This window comes from Salvelinus namaycush, chromosome 21 (assembly GCF_016432855.1).
Source record: "Salvelinus namaycush isolate Seneca chromosome 21, SaNama_1.0, whole genome shotgun sequence".
NCBI lineage: Eukaryota > Metazoa > Chordata > Actinopteri > Salmoniformes > Salmonidae > Salvelinus > Salvelinus namaycush.
In genome coordinates this window covers 26261716-26278670 of record NC_052327.1, presented here as the reverse complement: position 1 = coordinate 26278670, position 16955 = coordinate 26261716, and the positions used below count along the sequence as shown (strand labels likewise).

Below are 16955 nucleotides of genomic sequence, written 5' to 3'. Positions count from 1 at the left end.
TCAAAAGTTTGGACACACCTGTTTATTCAAGGGTTTTTCTTTATTTTTTTAATCATTTTCTACATTGTAGAATAATAGTGAAGACATCAAAACTATGAAATAACATATGGAATCATGTAGTAGCCAAAAAAGTGTTAAACAAATCACCCTTAGCCTTGATGACAGCTTTGCACACTCTTGGCATTCTCTCAACCAGCTTCACCTGGAATGCTTTTCCAACAGTCTTGAAGGAGTTCCCACATATGATGAGCACTTGTTTGCTGATTTTCATTCACTCTTTGGTCCAACTCATCCCAAACCATCTAAATTGGGTTGAGGTCGGGTAAATGAGTAGGCCAGGTCATCTGATGCAGCACTCCATCACTCTCCTTCTTGGTCAAATAGCCCTTACACAGCCTGGAGGTGTGTTGGGTCATTGTCATGTTGAAAAACAAATGATAGTCCCACTAGGCGCAAACCAGATGGCATGGCGTATCGCTGCAGAATGCTGTCGTAGCTATGCTGGTTAAGTGTGCCTTGAATTCAAAATAAATCACTGACAGAGTCACCAGCAAAGCATACCCACACCATCACACCTCCTTCTTCATGCTTCATGGTGGGAACAACACATGCGGAGATCATCCGTTCACCTACTCTGCGTCTCACAAATACACAGCTGTTGAACCAAAAATCTCAAATTTGGACTCATCAGACCAAAGAAACGACTTCCACCATCCTAATGTCCATTGCTCGTGTTTCTTGGCCCAATCAAGTCTCTTCTTATTATTGGTGTCCTTTAGTAGTAGTTTCTTCTTATTGTTATTGGTGTCCTTTAGTAGTGGTTTTCTTTCCTTTCAAGTTCTTGAAATTTTCCTGATTGACTGACCTTCATGTTTTAAAGTAATGGACTGTTTCTTTACTTATTTGAGCTGTTCTTGCCATAATATGGACTTGGTCTTTTACCAAATAGGGCTATCTTCTCTATGCCACCCCGACCTTGTCACAACACAACTGATTGTCTCAAACCCATTAAGGAAATAAATTCCACAAATTCCCTTTTAACAAGAAACACCTGTTAATTAAAATGCATTCCAGGTGACTGCCAAGAGTGTGTAAAGCTGTCATCAAATCAAATCAAATGTATTTATATAGCCCTTCGTACATCAGCTGATATCTCAAAGTGCTGTACAGAAACCCAGCCTAAAACCCCAAACAGCAAGCAATGCAGGTGTAGAAGCACTTTGTCATCAAGACAAAGGGTGGCTACTTTGAAGAATCTTGAAGAATTTGATTTGTTTAACACTTTTTTTGGTTACTACATTATTCCATATATGTTATTTCATAGTTTTGATATGTTCACTATTGTAGAAACCAGAAACTACAATGTACAAAATAGTAAAAATAAAGAAAAACCTTTGAATGAGTAGGTGTGTCTAGACTTTTGACTGGTACTGTATGTGTTGTGATAATTGTGTTGTTTGCTCTATAACCTGTTAGTTCATATTCCTTGACAACATGATATATAGACCTAAGGCCGAGGCAATAAGAAAACAAAGTGGGCAGAATAAATTCAACCACACCATTGTTTCATCACAAAACCCGAGAGCAACATCGGTCCGGTGTAGTCCACAAAACATATTACATGTAACAAACAGTTACATCACTTACAGCATGGTCAAGCAAGTTAATGTTACTGACATTTTCAAGCTACTAGACAACTATTGGTTTAGAACCACAGAGATGCAAATAAAACCCTCTGCTTCCACTATTCCAGCACCATTTCAACTTCAACATTTCAACGTCATTTAATTACCTATGCTTAGTCTAATACAGTAACAACTGAAAAATACCAAAAATGATTTAGTCCTACCAACATAAGTTAAATATGATGTGGCTGTCCCTGTTAGCTACTGATTTCTCTGTGTGTGTGTGCGTGTGTTCAAGTAGAAAAAACATGTTGACTCACCCTACAGTAGAGAAACGCCAATACCACTCTCCTCTTTCATGATGCTTAAATGTTCTATGACTCTTTCACACAGTACACACTTTAGTTTTTGTTCTCCTAGGCTACCTGACTAAAATTATTGCTCGCTAGCCTAACTTCCTTTCATGGGCAGTTATGCGCCAGGCCATTAGCCTCCTACATCTAGTTACATGTTGAACTTCCATACTCTCAGGTCAGGTGTACAATGTATGAATTCATGGTTGGATTAGAATCACTGTTATAATCATTGGCCAGTACAAAGAATTCAGTTAAAAAAAAGTCCTAATCCATATCTCCATCCATGGCTGATTTAGAGATGCAACAACTCAAGTTTTTTTCTGTCAATGACATTTAGCTTCAGATGTGATGTGATTGGTGTGAAACCACCAGGACCATTCACAGCTAAGCTCACTCAGTTTAGCTCAACGTTGATTGGCTATTGTTTTATACTTTTTTTGTCAAGGGAGGCCAAATGCTCACCGTCTTCCTTTGCATTCATTGCTACAGGGCGACAACAGTGTCCTACTCTTTTGGACCAGACAGCATCAGATAGATTGTCTACACATACTGAGACAGAGGGTGCGCTGTTCCGTTTGTTCGGATGCTTTCTCCGGTGAGATACATTCAGCCTCTTGCGAATTGAAGGACATTTATGAAACACAGAGAGACAGAATACATGACGATTAACGACCCATGGTGTAATTCTTGGAACTCAAGTCATTTTGTTCACCCGACTTAGAATACCTCACAATTAAATGCCAACCATATTATCTCCCAAGAGAATTCTCCTCCGTCATAGCCGCGGCTGTTTACATCCCACCTCAAGCTGAAACCTCGACGGCCCTCAAAGAACTTCACTGGACTTTATGCAAACTGGAAACCACATATCCTGAGACTGCATTTATTGTAGCTGGGGATTTTAACAAAGCAAATCTGAGGACTAGGCTGCCAAAATTCTATCAACATATTGACTGTCCTACTCGTGCTACTAAGACTCTCGACCATTGCTATTCAAACTTCCGGGATGGTTACAGGGCCCTCCCCCGCCCACCTTTCGGCAAATCTGACCACGACGCCATCTTACTCCTCCACATCCTATAGGCAGAAACTCAAACAGGAAGTACCCGTGCTTCGTACAATTCAATGCTGGTCCACGCTTCAGGATTGTTTTAATCACGTGGACTGGGATATGTTTTGGGTAGCGAGCGAAAATAGTCTAGACACATTCACGGACACGGTGACTGAGTTCATAAGGAAGCGTTTAGGAGATGTAGTACCCACTGTGACTATTAAAACCTACCCTAACCAGAAACCGTGGATAGATGGTATGATTCGCACAAAAGTGAAAGCGCGAACCACCGCATTAAACAATGGCAAGGGGACTGGTAATATGGCAGAACATAAACAGTGTAGTTATTCACTCCGTAAGGCAATCAAACAAGCTAAACATCAGTATAGCGATAAAGTGGAGTCGCAATTCAACGGCTCAGACACGGGACGTATGTGGCAGGGACTACAGACAATCATGGACTACAAAAGGAAAACCAGCCACATCGCCGAGACCGACGTCTTGCTTCCGAACAGGCTAAACACATTCTTTGCACGCTTTGAGGATAAAACAGTGCCACCGACACGGCCTGCTACCAAGGACTGTGGGCTCTCCTTCTCCATGACCGACGTGAGTTTACCCTCACAAGGCTGCCCGTCCAGATGGCATCCCTAGCCGCATCCTCAGAGCATGCGCAGGCCAGCTGGTTGGTGTGTTTACGGGCATATTCAATCTCTCCCTATCCCAGTCTGCTGTTCCCACATGTTTCAAGATGGCCACCATTGTTCCTGTACCCAAGAAGGCAAAGGTAACTGAACTTAATGACGATCGTCCCGTAGCACTCACCTCTTTCATCATGAAGTGCTTTGAGAGACTAGTCAAGGATCATATCACCTCTACCTTACCTGTCACCCTAGACCCACTTCAATTTGCTTCCCACCCCAATAGATCCACAGACGATGCAAACGCCATTACTCTGCACACTGCCCTATCCATCTGGACAAGGGGAATACCTATGTAAGAATGCTGTTTATTGACTCTAGCTCAGAATTCAACCCCATAGTACCCTCCAAGCTCATCATTAAGCTTGAGGCCCTGGATCTGAACCCCACCCTGTGAAACTGGGCCCCCAGGTGTTAAAGGTAGGAAACATCACCTCCACTCCGCTGATCCTCAACACTGGGGCCCCATAAGGGTGCGTGCTCAGCCCCCTCCTGTACTCCCTGTTCACCAATGACTGCGTGGCCAAGCACGCCTCCAACTCAATCATCAAGTTTGCAGACGACACAACAGTAGTAGGCTTGATTACCAACGATGATGAGACAGCCTACAGGGAGGAGATGAGGGCTCTGGGAGCATGGTGCCTGGAAAACAACCTCTCACTCAATGTCAACAGAATAAAGGAGATGATCGTGGACTTCAGGAAACAGCAGAGGGTGCACCCCCCTATCTACATCGACGGGACCACAGTGGAGGAGGTGGAAATCTTCAAGTTCCTTAGCTTACACATCATTGCAAACTGAAATGGACCACTCACACAGACAGTGTGGTGAAGAAACCTCAGGAGGCTAAAGAAATGTGGCTTTTTTTACAGATGCACAATGGAAAGCATCCTGTCGGACTGTATCACCGCCTGGTACTGCAACTGCATCGCACGCAAACGCAAGGCTCTCCAGAGGGTGGTGTGGTCTGCCCAATGCATTACCGGGGGCAAACTACCCGCCCTCCAGGAAACATACAGCACCCGATGTCACAGGAAGGCCAAAAATATCATCAAGGACATCAACCACCCGAGCCACTGCCTGTTCACCCCGCTATCATCCAGAAGGCGAGGTCAGTACAGGTGCATCAAAGCTGGGACCGAGAGGCTGAAAAACAGCTTCTATCTCAAGGCCATCAGACTGTTAAACAACCATCACCAGCACGTTAGAGGCTGCTGCCTATAGGCATAGGCTAGGAATCACTGGTCACTTTAAGGAATGGAACACTAGTCACTTATAATGTTTACATATCTGGCATTACTCATCTGATATGTATATACTGTATTCTATACTATTCTACGGTATCTTAGTCACTTAATAATGTTTACATATCTTGCATTACTCATCTCATCTGTATATACGGCTTTTCTATACAATTCTACTGTATCTTAGTCGGTTCCACTCTGACATTGTTCGTCCAAATGTATATAGTCTTAATTCATTCCTACTTAGATTTGTGTGTATTGGGTATATGTTGTGTAATTTGTTAGATATTACTTGTTAGATATTACTGCACTTTCGGAACTAGAAGAACAAGCATTTCGCTACACCCACAATAACATCTGCTAATCACATGTATGTGACCAATAAAATTATATTTTGATTTGATTTCATACATTATTTAGTATGTTTTTTAAGTGTATTTTATTGGTACATTTTGGAGGGAAGCCTGGCTTCCCTTGGCAACCATGAATACACGCCACTGACAGGCAGTTCCAATTTTCCCCAAAGTTTTTTAAATCAATGGATACCTCAATTTCATTAGGTTGGTGTATAATGTGTTGCTCTTTTTTCTGAGAGTATGTTTGTATTCTTTTAGGGTTTCCCAATACTGAAGGTGCAGATCCTGGTTTGCTGGTTGTCTATGTCTTTGGTTGGATAGATACTTACGTATTTTATCTTACGCATTTGCAATCACAATCAAACCATTTTTCATAATTTGTCTTTTTTGGATTGGATAACGATGCCAATTTGTCGAACATTTTGTTTATGTTTTGTACAGGCAAATTTACACCTTCCTTATTGTGATTATATGTGTGGGTCAGAAAGTTGTCTAGGAGAGATTATATTTTTGGATTGCCAATTGCTGTAATTTTGCTATGCTCTGATAGTTGTGTTAGTGGGCTGCCTGTGAATGCTCTGAAAGACACTGGACCTAAGTCTGTGATGACATAATTTACAGTACTACTGCCAAGAGGTGAGCTATCTGTATATCTCTCAAAAGATTCCCCTTGTAGCCTTCCATTGACTATGTACAGACCCAGCGTTCAACAGAACTGCAGTAGTTGGTTCCCATTTCTGTTGTTTTTTAGCAAAGTTCTTCCTGGGGGGATATGAGGGCAGAGGAATGCTGATGTTTGTAGGTTTGTGTTTGTCTCCCTGTGTGCTAAAGGTATCTGGTTCTTCTCCAGTCCTAGCATTAAGATCCCCACAGATCAGAACATTTCCTTGGGCCTGGAAATGATTGATCTTCTCTTCTAGAATGGAGAAGCTCTCTTCCTTGGAGTAAGGAGATTCTGATGGGGGGATGTATATAGCACACACAAATACCTTTTGGTCAGTGGAGATAGCCTCCTTTTTGATTTTCAGACAAATTAATAATTATTTTGTTTTGATTAGTTCTATTGAGTGTGTTAGCTGTGTTTTGAACCAAATTATCATTCCCCCTGAATTCCACCCCTGGGTGACTCCTCTCAATTTGGTGAATGGGACCATCATCTCCTTGTACCCTAAAGGACAGCCAGTGAACCCATCTCCTCTACTCCATGTCTCCTGCATACAATAATATCAGAATTTCCTATATCTCTAATAAAATATGGGATCCTGCACTTAAGATCAAGAGCAGAAGTACTTCAGGCATTGAATGTTCCAATGTTCTCTCTCTCTCTCTCTCTCTCTCTCTCTCTCTCTCTCTCTCTCTCTCTCTCTCTCTCTCTCTCTCTCTCTCTCTCTCTCTCTCTCTCTCTCTCTCACTCTCTCTCTCTCTCTCTCTCTCAGTCTGAGCACTGACACTCCAGCTTTATCCTCTACTCAATAAGATGTAGTACCATGACCTAGTGTAATCAGTACCACTCTGTGTGTGTCTCTGACGAAGGAACATGGGTTTGGTATGGCATGGCCTCTACTAAATTATGTAAATCCCGCAAAGCTTTACAGATTAGGATACTAAGGATTAGATTGTTCATTTTGTGCATAGCTAATGCAATAATTAATTAAGGAGATGTTTGTGATTGAACCTTCTCTGTTTCACCCCTGTATTTTCTACCATCTGTCTCTTCATTCACAGTTCCACCTGTTCAGACTGGGCAATGACAACATCCTGACTAAAAGCTGACAGGGTAACCATCAATGTGATTCACCCGACCAAATCTGTAGAAGCACACTCATATGCAGTAGCGTGGAGCTCTGCCCCCCTTCACTCCCTCCACTGGTCCCACAGTGTCTCAGATGATAGAGAGAGCAGGAATGCAGGAGTGAAGAGAAACAATAATCCTGCAACCTCAGTGGATGCTGCTCAACGCCCGCCAGTGCTTTGATCTTCACACCGCTGGCAAGGGGGCCAAGCAATTTCCTGAGCTCTTCTCAGAGGAAGCTTCCTGTAAATGCATGCAAGCCTACCTACCCACCTGAACACAAATATTGTATTTAATGTGGTACAGGCTGCAGAGAAACAGATTCTCCTCATGAAAAGCCTCCATCACCCAAGAGGAAAGGGTGCATGTCAGAGAAACTCTATATGTTTGCAGTTTCACCTTCATAGCCACACCCTTGAGAGAGTCATTGGATCTGTTTCCAGGACAACTTCCATCAGACTTTCCTCTGGTTGTTGTCTAAGTATGTGAGCTATGTGAGTCAGCCATGTCAGGCTGCTGAGCAGTAATGTTGATAAGATATATAATACTCCCACGCCTGTCTCCCTGTCCTTCTGGTGATTGCCATGGAAAAACATTCTCATCTAACAGGGATGTTATTCACTCTTTAGTGACTGAAAATAACTGGTATCCTGAAATGCAAAATTCTTCCAAAACAAAGTGATATGATATTAGTTTACGTGTGATGTCTGACATCTCTAATTTGAAGAAACTACAGTAAACTACTGGGAAAATGCTACAGAGAGTTTCGAGGAGCATATCTATCAGAAGCACGAGCACTAACAAAAACCTAGAGCCCTGTGATAGCTGGTAGACTGGTGGATGGGACAGGTGATGACATTCAAGAGATGTTTCTTTGAGATGCCTCTATTCATATCCTGCTGCCAAACAGACAATGGAGGGCGGTTCTCAGTCTCATCGTTGTGATTCCTGTTGCTGTATTCAACAGCTGCCACTCACGCACTGTTGTGGTTTCTACCTGTTCACTGCCACCTCTCTGGTTATTCACATTTTCACATCCTCCTCAAAGATAATATTTATAAATTAGATTATTAACTTACTTAATTGGCAAAGTTGTCTCCACACCTTTTCTCTGATAAGATTTTATAGGGAACAGTATTTGAATATGCTGTACCTTTCCTGTAACTTATCGGAGCATATTATTACCACCACCACTACCTGAGCAAAAGTGAGTTTAGAATACTTGTACCAATAGTGCTGAAGACTTGTCAGGGTTAAAGGATTTCAGAGAGACACCAATGATAGTGTGGCACAGCAAGCAGCAAATGATTCATGAGAAAAAAAATGTTTTCATTGAATGAAAGTGTATATTGGTACTCTAAATAGACATAGCCAAGCCATCCCTCAGTAAAAAGACGCAAGGTGGATGATGCAGGTGGATCCTGTACAGGGCTCAGAGTTCTAAAGGAAGTAATGTGGAATGCTCTAGAACAGAGGTGTCAAACTCATTCCACGGCGGGCCGAGTGTCTACGGGTTTTTGTTTTTTCCTTTCAATTAAGACCTGGCGTTACTTACTAATTTGTGACCTTAATTCATCAATCAAGTCCAAGGCAGGAGTGAAAACTCATAGAAACTTGTCCTTCTGTGGAATGAGTTTGACACGTGGTCTAGAAGGGGGGGGAGTAATGTTGTCAGACCAGCCTGTCCGCTCTGGGCCCTGCATTCCCTCAGCTCTCTGACTTCCACACCTCTCAGCAGGTTACCAGGCCGACCTGCTGACTCAGAGCAGCCTGGCTACCTACCTAGCATTCCTCTGGGCTTCACTCAAAGGATTCCTGTATGGTATATCACTGTATCGAGTGCAAGGCAAGTTGCTGTTGAGGTCCCACATGTCTTTTACTGGAGGATTCAGATGTTTCAAGTCAAGCATCAAAATAAAAAGAGACTTAACTCTGTGAGTAATGTTTGACAGTGATGGGCGACTCTAATATACTTTGTAGGAGGCAAACTAGGGCATCGAGACAGTAGTGAGGGAAAACTACTTATGGATGGCCTAAAATCAGTCAGGTTGCCCAAAGGAGAAATACAGGCTTGTAACTCCTTCTTGTAATGTTTTTTGTCTGGTTGAAATGCCAAGCATGCCACATCATACATAAGCTTATTCAGCAGTTTGTGTCCCTTGAAGATAAAAAGTAGTTAGCTTATCTAATTGCTTCTTTGTTAGTTTTTTTTACTCATCCATAAATCTGTAACTTTTCAATGTGATTCATCATGACTGTGTGAGGATTCAAGATGAATTGACATAACTTAAATCTTCTCCCGGGATGACCCACTGTATGCTCCATTCTGTCACACAACTTACAGATATTCTTCATTTGCACTGACATATTTCCTTGACCATCGACTTTAAAAAGTGTCAAACATGAATGGTGAAAACAAGTCTTATTCTTGAAATTTGAGTGCTGTAACTGGAATGTGAAATGTCACCTGGTCACCATGGTTACATGACTGAAAGAGCTGCTCTTTGTTCTCCAGTTCAATCAATCAAATGTATTTATAAAGCCCTTTTTACATCAGCCAATGTCACAAAGTGCTATACAGAAACCCAGCCTGAAACCCTAAACAGCAAGCAATGCAGATGATGAAGCACGGTGGCTAGGAAAAAATCCCTAGAAAGGCAGGAACCTAGGAAGAAACCTAGAGAGGAACCAGGCTCTGAGGGGTGGCCAGTCCTCTTCTGGCTATGCCCGGTGGAGATTATAACAGTACATGGCCAAGATGTTCAAATGTTCATAGATGACCAGCAGGGTCTAATAATAATAATCACAGTGGTTGTAGAGGGTCAGCACCTCAGGTTAAATGTCAGCTGGCTTTTCATAGCCGAGAATTCAGTAAGACAGCAGGTGCGGTAGGGAGAGAGTCGAAAACAGCAGTTCCGGGACAAAGTAGCACATCCGGTGAACTGGTCAGGGTTCCATAGCTGCAGGCAGAAAAGTTTGAAACTGGAGCAGCAGCACGACCAGGTGGACTGGGGACAGCAGGGAGTCATCAGGTCAGGTAGTCCTGAGACATGGTCTCAGAGCTTCAGTTAGTGCTGAACACGGCTGCTAGAATCTTGACTAGAACCAAAAAATGTGATCATATTGCTTCAGTGCTAGCCTCTCTACACTGTCTTCCTGTTAAGGCTAGGGTTGGTTTCAAGGTTTACCTGCTAACTTACAAAGCATTACATGGGCTTGCTCCTATCTATCTCTCCGATTTGGTCCAGCAGTACATAAATACACAGACCCTATGATCACAAGACGCAGGCCTCCTTATTGTTGACCCTCCGGCTAGACAGTGACCTCAGACACAATCTTGCGAGAAAGCTATATTTCTGAAGTACTGTGGTCAAGATGCTTGCTGGATTCATCGTGTTGGCATCTTCCTGGGGTCCTGCTGCTCCACAAGTGTACTTTCTGATTTGCTGAAGTACAAAAGACTTGCCTCCCTCATCAGCGGCTCCATTTCTGTTGAAGGATGTGCCAGAGACCCACTTGGGTCCATCAGGTAAGCTGCGCAGGGGTTAGATCAAAGTTGGCTGCCTGAGGATTCAGTATGCATGCGAAGTACTCACGCAGTGACTTCAGGAGGACCTGTGTCAACTGTTTTGCAACAGTAGTTGACTGCAAGTCTGCCTCAAGGTTGAGAAGGCACGGCACCACATCAGACAGCGACTGGCTATCAGTTTGAAGTTGGTTGGTGTGGATCGCGAATGGCTCCAGCAACTTCACAAGCTGTTCTAGCTTGGCCCAGTTAGGCTTCATGCTCACCCTCAGATTTCTTCCCTGTTAGCTAGTGATCGCTAGTGATAGGAATGCACAAGATAAGCCTATTTGAAACATCGGCATCTACTGCCAGCATATACCCGCCAGATTCAGAAGCTTGAAAACCCCATTTTATTTTTTTCCCAAAGTTTAGAAGAAAAAAACAAAAACAAATTTATTTGGTTTTTATTTTAGTTAGTTTAGCAGTCAAAGATAATAGTTTCAGTATAGTTTTAGCTTTTCAAATGTTTTTATTTTTATTTCAGTTTACAAAATAGTTTTTCAAATTGTTGTTTGTATTTTAGTTTCAGTTTTTGTTTACTATAATAACCTTGGCGCACGTGCACACACATACACACACGCAAATGAGCTGGCTGTGAACTGATAGTTTTGTGAAGACATTTTGTATTGCTTATGTTTTTGCTGTTGTTGCAGCTGTTTCTATTAACCCTATTTGAAGGGGTTAGTCAGTGATACATGTTTAATATTACATAACATGTCAAATGTGCCATGATTTTTCTCTCTCTCTTTCTGTCAGATAAAGGTAAAGGTACTTGGTTCTTCTTACATGTACTACTAAAGTCAAAGAAAAAGCATTGGATTGGGGTAAACATGGGCAAGAGAGTTTTCTTCCTCCATATATCTTGCACCAGTCTAGGTGCTTATTCTTTAAATCCAAGTCACATAAGGATTAATTTATAATGTAAACCTAACCATGTCCTGGCCAGTTGTATGGAGTCCTCTATTGGACAAAAGCCTGTATTAGCATGGGCAGCGCCATTGAGGACTTTCACCATTTTGATTTAGTCAACTGGGCGGGACTACCAACTTCATTGGCTAATCCCTCCTGATGACCTGGTTTCCATGACATGATGACCCGGTTGGAGTCGTGACAAAAGCGATCAGCCAATGAATTTTACTTGTGAAAAATAACATTTACTATTTCAAGATGGAGATGGCCTAATGGCGCTGCCCATCCTCTCACAGACACCATCATGACACATATACAGAGATGTTATTTCTAGCCAAGTCTATGGTCCTGGCCCATTACCTTATGTTTTACTGCCCCCCAGTGTCAAGAAGGGACTACCCCCCCAAAGAAACTACCGGTATACAACACATAAATAGCTCCTAGCCTCCCATGCATAGGCTACTTTCTGTCCCAAACACTAAAACTGAAACTAAATAATATAAAATGAAATTGAATGTTTTTTTATCAAACCGAAACTAAATAAAAAATTGTGAATGAAGTCTGAAAAAAAAACGAAAAAAATGATACAAATTAAACATCATTTTAAATCACAAAACATTAATAACCTTGGTGTGCGCACGTGTGTGTATGTGTGTGTTTGCGTGTGGTGTATGCGTGTATGCGCGTGTGTGTTTACAATGGCCTTGTTTTTCCAATAAAGTTATGAAGTCATGTGAAAGTTTCTTATCTGATATCAGCACTCACTATCCCTCACAGAGAGAGAGAGAGATTGTGAAAGGGAAAAGGTATCTAATTACGACTACAACATGTCTTGCAGATATTACTGGCCCGTCTTCTTACCAATTGTATTCGTCAGGTGTCGTGCTACCCATAGTTCTGCTATGTTTAATGTCCCAGAGCCACTGGTCAAAATAGATGCAATTTCAGATCCATTTATTTACTGTATATCTCAATGTTCATCATTTAAATATTTATATAATTGAACGTTTAAATAGTGGGTGATTGAAGAATGAAATAATGTAGATTTCAGATTACTTTTAATAATAATAATAAGTCTACCACATTTCCTATCCACCACATATACAATGTATTAGGGATATACTGTAAATTATGTTGCAAGTGGTAGCATACCTATAGTATGCCTTTGCTCTGAACTATGGGTAACTCATAACACTTTGTGGAGATAATGCAATGAACAAAAATAGAAACACAACATGCAACAATTTCAACAATTTTACTGAGTTACAGTTCATATAAGGAAATCAGTCAATAAGGTCCTAATCTATGGATTTCACACGACTGGGCAGGAGCACAGCCATGGGTGGGCCTGGAAGGGCATAGGCCCACCCACTTGGGAGCCAGGCCCAGCCAATCAGAATGAGTTTTTACCCACCAAAGGGCTTTATTACAGACAGAAACAGTCCTCGGTTTCATCAGCTGTTTGGGTGGCTGGTCTCAGACGATCCCGCAGGTGAAAAAGCCGGATGTGGAGGTCCTGGGCTGGAGTGGTTACACAAGGTCTGCGGTTGTGAGGCCGGTTGGACTTACTGCCAAATTCTCTAAAATGACGTTGGAGGCGGCTTATGCTAGAGAAAGAAACATTAAATTATCTGGCAACAAATCTGGTGGACATTCCAGCAGTCAGCATGCCAATTGCAGGCTCCCTCAAAACTTCAGACATCTGTTGCATTGTGTTGTGTGACAAAACTGCACATTTTAGAGTGGCCTTTTATTGTCCCCAGCACAAGGTGCACCTGTGTCATGATCATGCTGTTTAATCAGCTTCTTGATATGCCACACCTGTCAGGTGGATGGATTATCTTGGCAAAGGAGAAATGCTCACTAACAGGGATGTAAACACATTTTTGCACACAATTTGAGATGGAACATTTTTGTGCGTATGGAACATCTTTGGAACATTTCTGGGATCTTTTGTTTCAGCTCATGAAACATGGGACCAACACATTTTGTGTTTCTATTTTTGTTCAGTATAAAATAAATATTGTATGTATTTCACAACTACGGTTTTCCTGGTAATTGTCCGTCTTTCGTTTCCTACTGGTCTTGCCCTAAGGAGTCTGTTGTCCAAATGCTTGCTGAATAGTGAGTGTGCAGGGCATTATTTGTGAAATGGGATGACGCTGGTACTAAGGTGCAGCCCATACAGATTAAACATTAACATAGGTGAAGATGAACTATGAACTCTAAATACTGTTCCCCCCGCACATACATTACACATAATCATAAGGACAGTGTCAGTGTGGGATAAGTTCATTCAATAGGCAGACAGCGACTATGGCGGCTAGGATAGGAGGCAGTGTTCTGGTGACAGGGTCTAACCGGGGAATCGGTCTAGAGCTAGTCCGTCAGCTGGCAGAGTCCACCAGTGCTCCAGCCCAGATCTTTGCCGCGTGTCGAGATCTATATGGAGCTCAGGTAGTCCACAGCCTCTAAGGCCAGTTCACAGAAAGTAGCAAAGTATCAGAGAGCTCCAGAGCAGCCTAATGCATGGCACAGAGTATGTAGAGGTTGGCAACAATAGAAAACTGAGCATGGTTTCTGTTTTATGTAGCAAGCTATTTGAGTTAAATATAATACGTAGATTCTCTCATTATTAAGTACTGTACATTTGTTGTGTATTTGAATTGGAAAGATTCATTAGCACGTGACTTTGTATATCCACTTAATTCTCTCTGGAAATTGTCGGAGTGAATCAGGATCCTAGAATTTAGCCTGCCCTGACCCAACACATTTGCTCCTGCTTCAAGGCACTGAAGGAGCTGGCGCAGAGGCATCCCCAACTGCTCACTATTCTGAGATTGGGTAAGGGTTTCTGCTACTTTGGCTTTATAAAAACACAAAAACGAATTTTACCTCTATTGCAATTGCCATGAACATGTTGTAAAAGAAAAAGTCCAATAGCCCAAATGTCCCATGTTGAGGCTTATATTTTGCATATTGTGACCTGCCATAAAAATACACAGTGTCACGACTTCCGCCGAAGTCGGTTCCTCTCCTTGTTCGGGGGGTGCTCGGCGATCGGCGTCGCCGGTCTTCTAGCCATCATCGATCCACTTTTCCTTTTCCTTTTGTTTTGTCTTGTCTTCCCACACACCTGGTCTCATTTCCCTCATTACATGTTGTGTATTTAACCCTCTGTTCCCCCCATGTCTTTGTGCGGAATTGTTTATTGTAAGTGCATGTGCACGTTTTCTCTGGTGCGCTACGGGTTTTGTACCCATTTGTTTGTTGTTCTGGTTTCCGGTGGTTTTATGAATAAAACTGCTCTGTTGATTACCCAGTTTTGCTCTCCTGCGCCTGACTTCCCTGCCGCCAGTTACGCACCCCTTACACACAGAGATAACACAAGAGACAACTTTGTGCAAAAAATGTATTTCTTATAGGGTGACAACAAGAGCTGAGTGAGCTATACTTCCTTCCTAAACTTCTACATTTCAAAAAATTTGTGTTGACAGACGTTGCAGACCCAGTCAGTATATCCGAGGCCTCCAGGGTAGTCGGTGATAAACTGATTGACGGCAGCCTGAATCTGATCATTAACAACGCTGCCATTAATGGCCCTGCCATGAACAACGGGAATAACCACCCTGGCACACTGGCAGTGACGGGAAAGAAGGAGATGGTGGATTTGTTTGTCACCAACGCAGTGGGACCCATGCTCATCGCTAAGGTCGATACTGTACATGCACTATTACATGAAGTGCTTCAGAAGACTAGGCTTTTGTCTTACTGTTTCATTGTTTACTTACTCCCTTCTCAGGAATGTTGTTATGTTGTACTTTGAGTTATATGCTCTCTATAAATCTCTCAATGAATACATGCTACACATTATTTGGGGGATCAATTCCTAAAGGGCAAAGGTGTATGAAAAAGTTACAAGATCCAGATCTTTGATGTATTGACACTGAGATTAAGAAAATTACATCTTCATCTGTCCTTTCTTGCAGGAGTTCAGGTCATACCTGCAGAAGGCAGCTGACCAATCAGGTCCTGTGACAACAGGGATGTCCTGTAGCAGGGCAGCCATCATCAACATCTCCACTCTGCTGTCCTCAGTTGAGAAGTGTCCTGAGACTTTCTCCATGGCCCCTATGTATCCTTACAGGGCCAGCAAGGTATGCTACCATCAGTAGGCCTACTTCTAATGTGATCCTTAACACTCTTCTGGCTGATAGTGGAACAGTTTCTATTGATTCCATGCTGAATAACGAAGATGTGGATAAAATGATTTCTGTTGTCCTATTCTCCACTAGGCAGCACTGAACATGCTGACATGTTGCCTGGCAGAGGACTTCCAGAGGGATGGGATTCTGGTCATGGCCATTCACCCTGGCTGGGTGAAAACTGACATGGGAGGACCACATGTGAGTAACGGGGGGGATAAAAATATTGGTTTTCATTAATTATATCAAGAGTGCTTTTGCATGTATCTGTAAAATAAAACTATTAAGCTTAAAAGTCCACAACGGCATTCTACACAATGCACTGCACATTGCTCTGAAGTAGCAAAACTCATTATGATAATTACATATTTGTTTATAAGTGTAGAATAAGGTAGGACTAGAGTCATAGCAGAATGGCAGAGATCTAAAACTGTTTGTCTGTGGTGGGTTTCTGGTCGACAGGCACCGGTGAAGACTGAGGACAGTGCCAAAGGCATTCTGCATGTGATGTCAACCCTCACAGAGAAGCACAATGGCAGCCTTCTGGACTGGGAAGGGAATGGTATCCCATGGTGATGTTCCAGGCCAATGGTCCAGTCTCTGGGACCAATAGACTTAGACTTCTGAGTTCTGTGAAAAAATCTCTTAGTATGACTGAATAATGTTTTGTCTTCCTAAAGGCGAGTCTGTAATCTGTAGTTTCATTTTTCATTCTGATTCAATTTCTTAACTCAGTAAACTGACTGCAAGACTCTCATTGATCATTTGTAATCCTCTAAAAACAGCTTGTCATTATTCGGGACACAAAACAAAATGTGCCAACAGCATTTATCATATAATTTGTTCATACAATAACTTGTCACTTTACTTTGTCGGACTTATCCAAAAGATAGCACTCGTTATGACTATATAAGAACGGTTAAACTAATGGGCAAAATGATGAGCCATCCTAAAGTTGAGCGTAATGGAAATAGATGTGAGTGTTTTCCTGCAACTGTCCCTATGATGGGCATCACTCTATTACAGCAGATCAGTGGCAGAATGAAAAGAAAAACAGAGGAAAATATGGAAGGACCCACCGGTCAATTCAACATCTATTCCACGTTGATTCAACATAATGTCATTGAAATGACGTGGAAACAACGTTG

The 16955-nt window shown here is 42.2% G+C and overlaps 1 protein-coding gene across 1 annotated transcript; it reads left to right on the top strand.

Annotated features, from left to right (window-relative positions):
* The first annotated feature begins 13850 nt into the window (after positions 1–13850).
* zgc:158868 (uncharacterized protein LOC791147 homolog) lies at positions 13851–16569 on the top strand. Its single transcript, XM_039018109.1, has 6 exons — positions 13851–14059; positions 14392–14446; positions 15100–15314; positions 15592–15759; positions 15898–16008; positions 16270–16569. Exons 1-6 carry the CDS (start codon positions 13919–13921, stop codon positions 16381–16383), a joined length of 804 nt encoding a protein of 267 aa, XP_038874037.1. The 5' UTR covers positions 13851–13918; the 3' UTR covers positions 16384–16569.
* Positions 16570–16955: the final 386 nt, after the last annotated feature.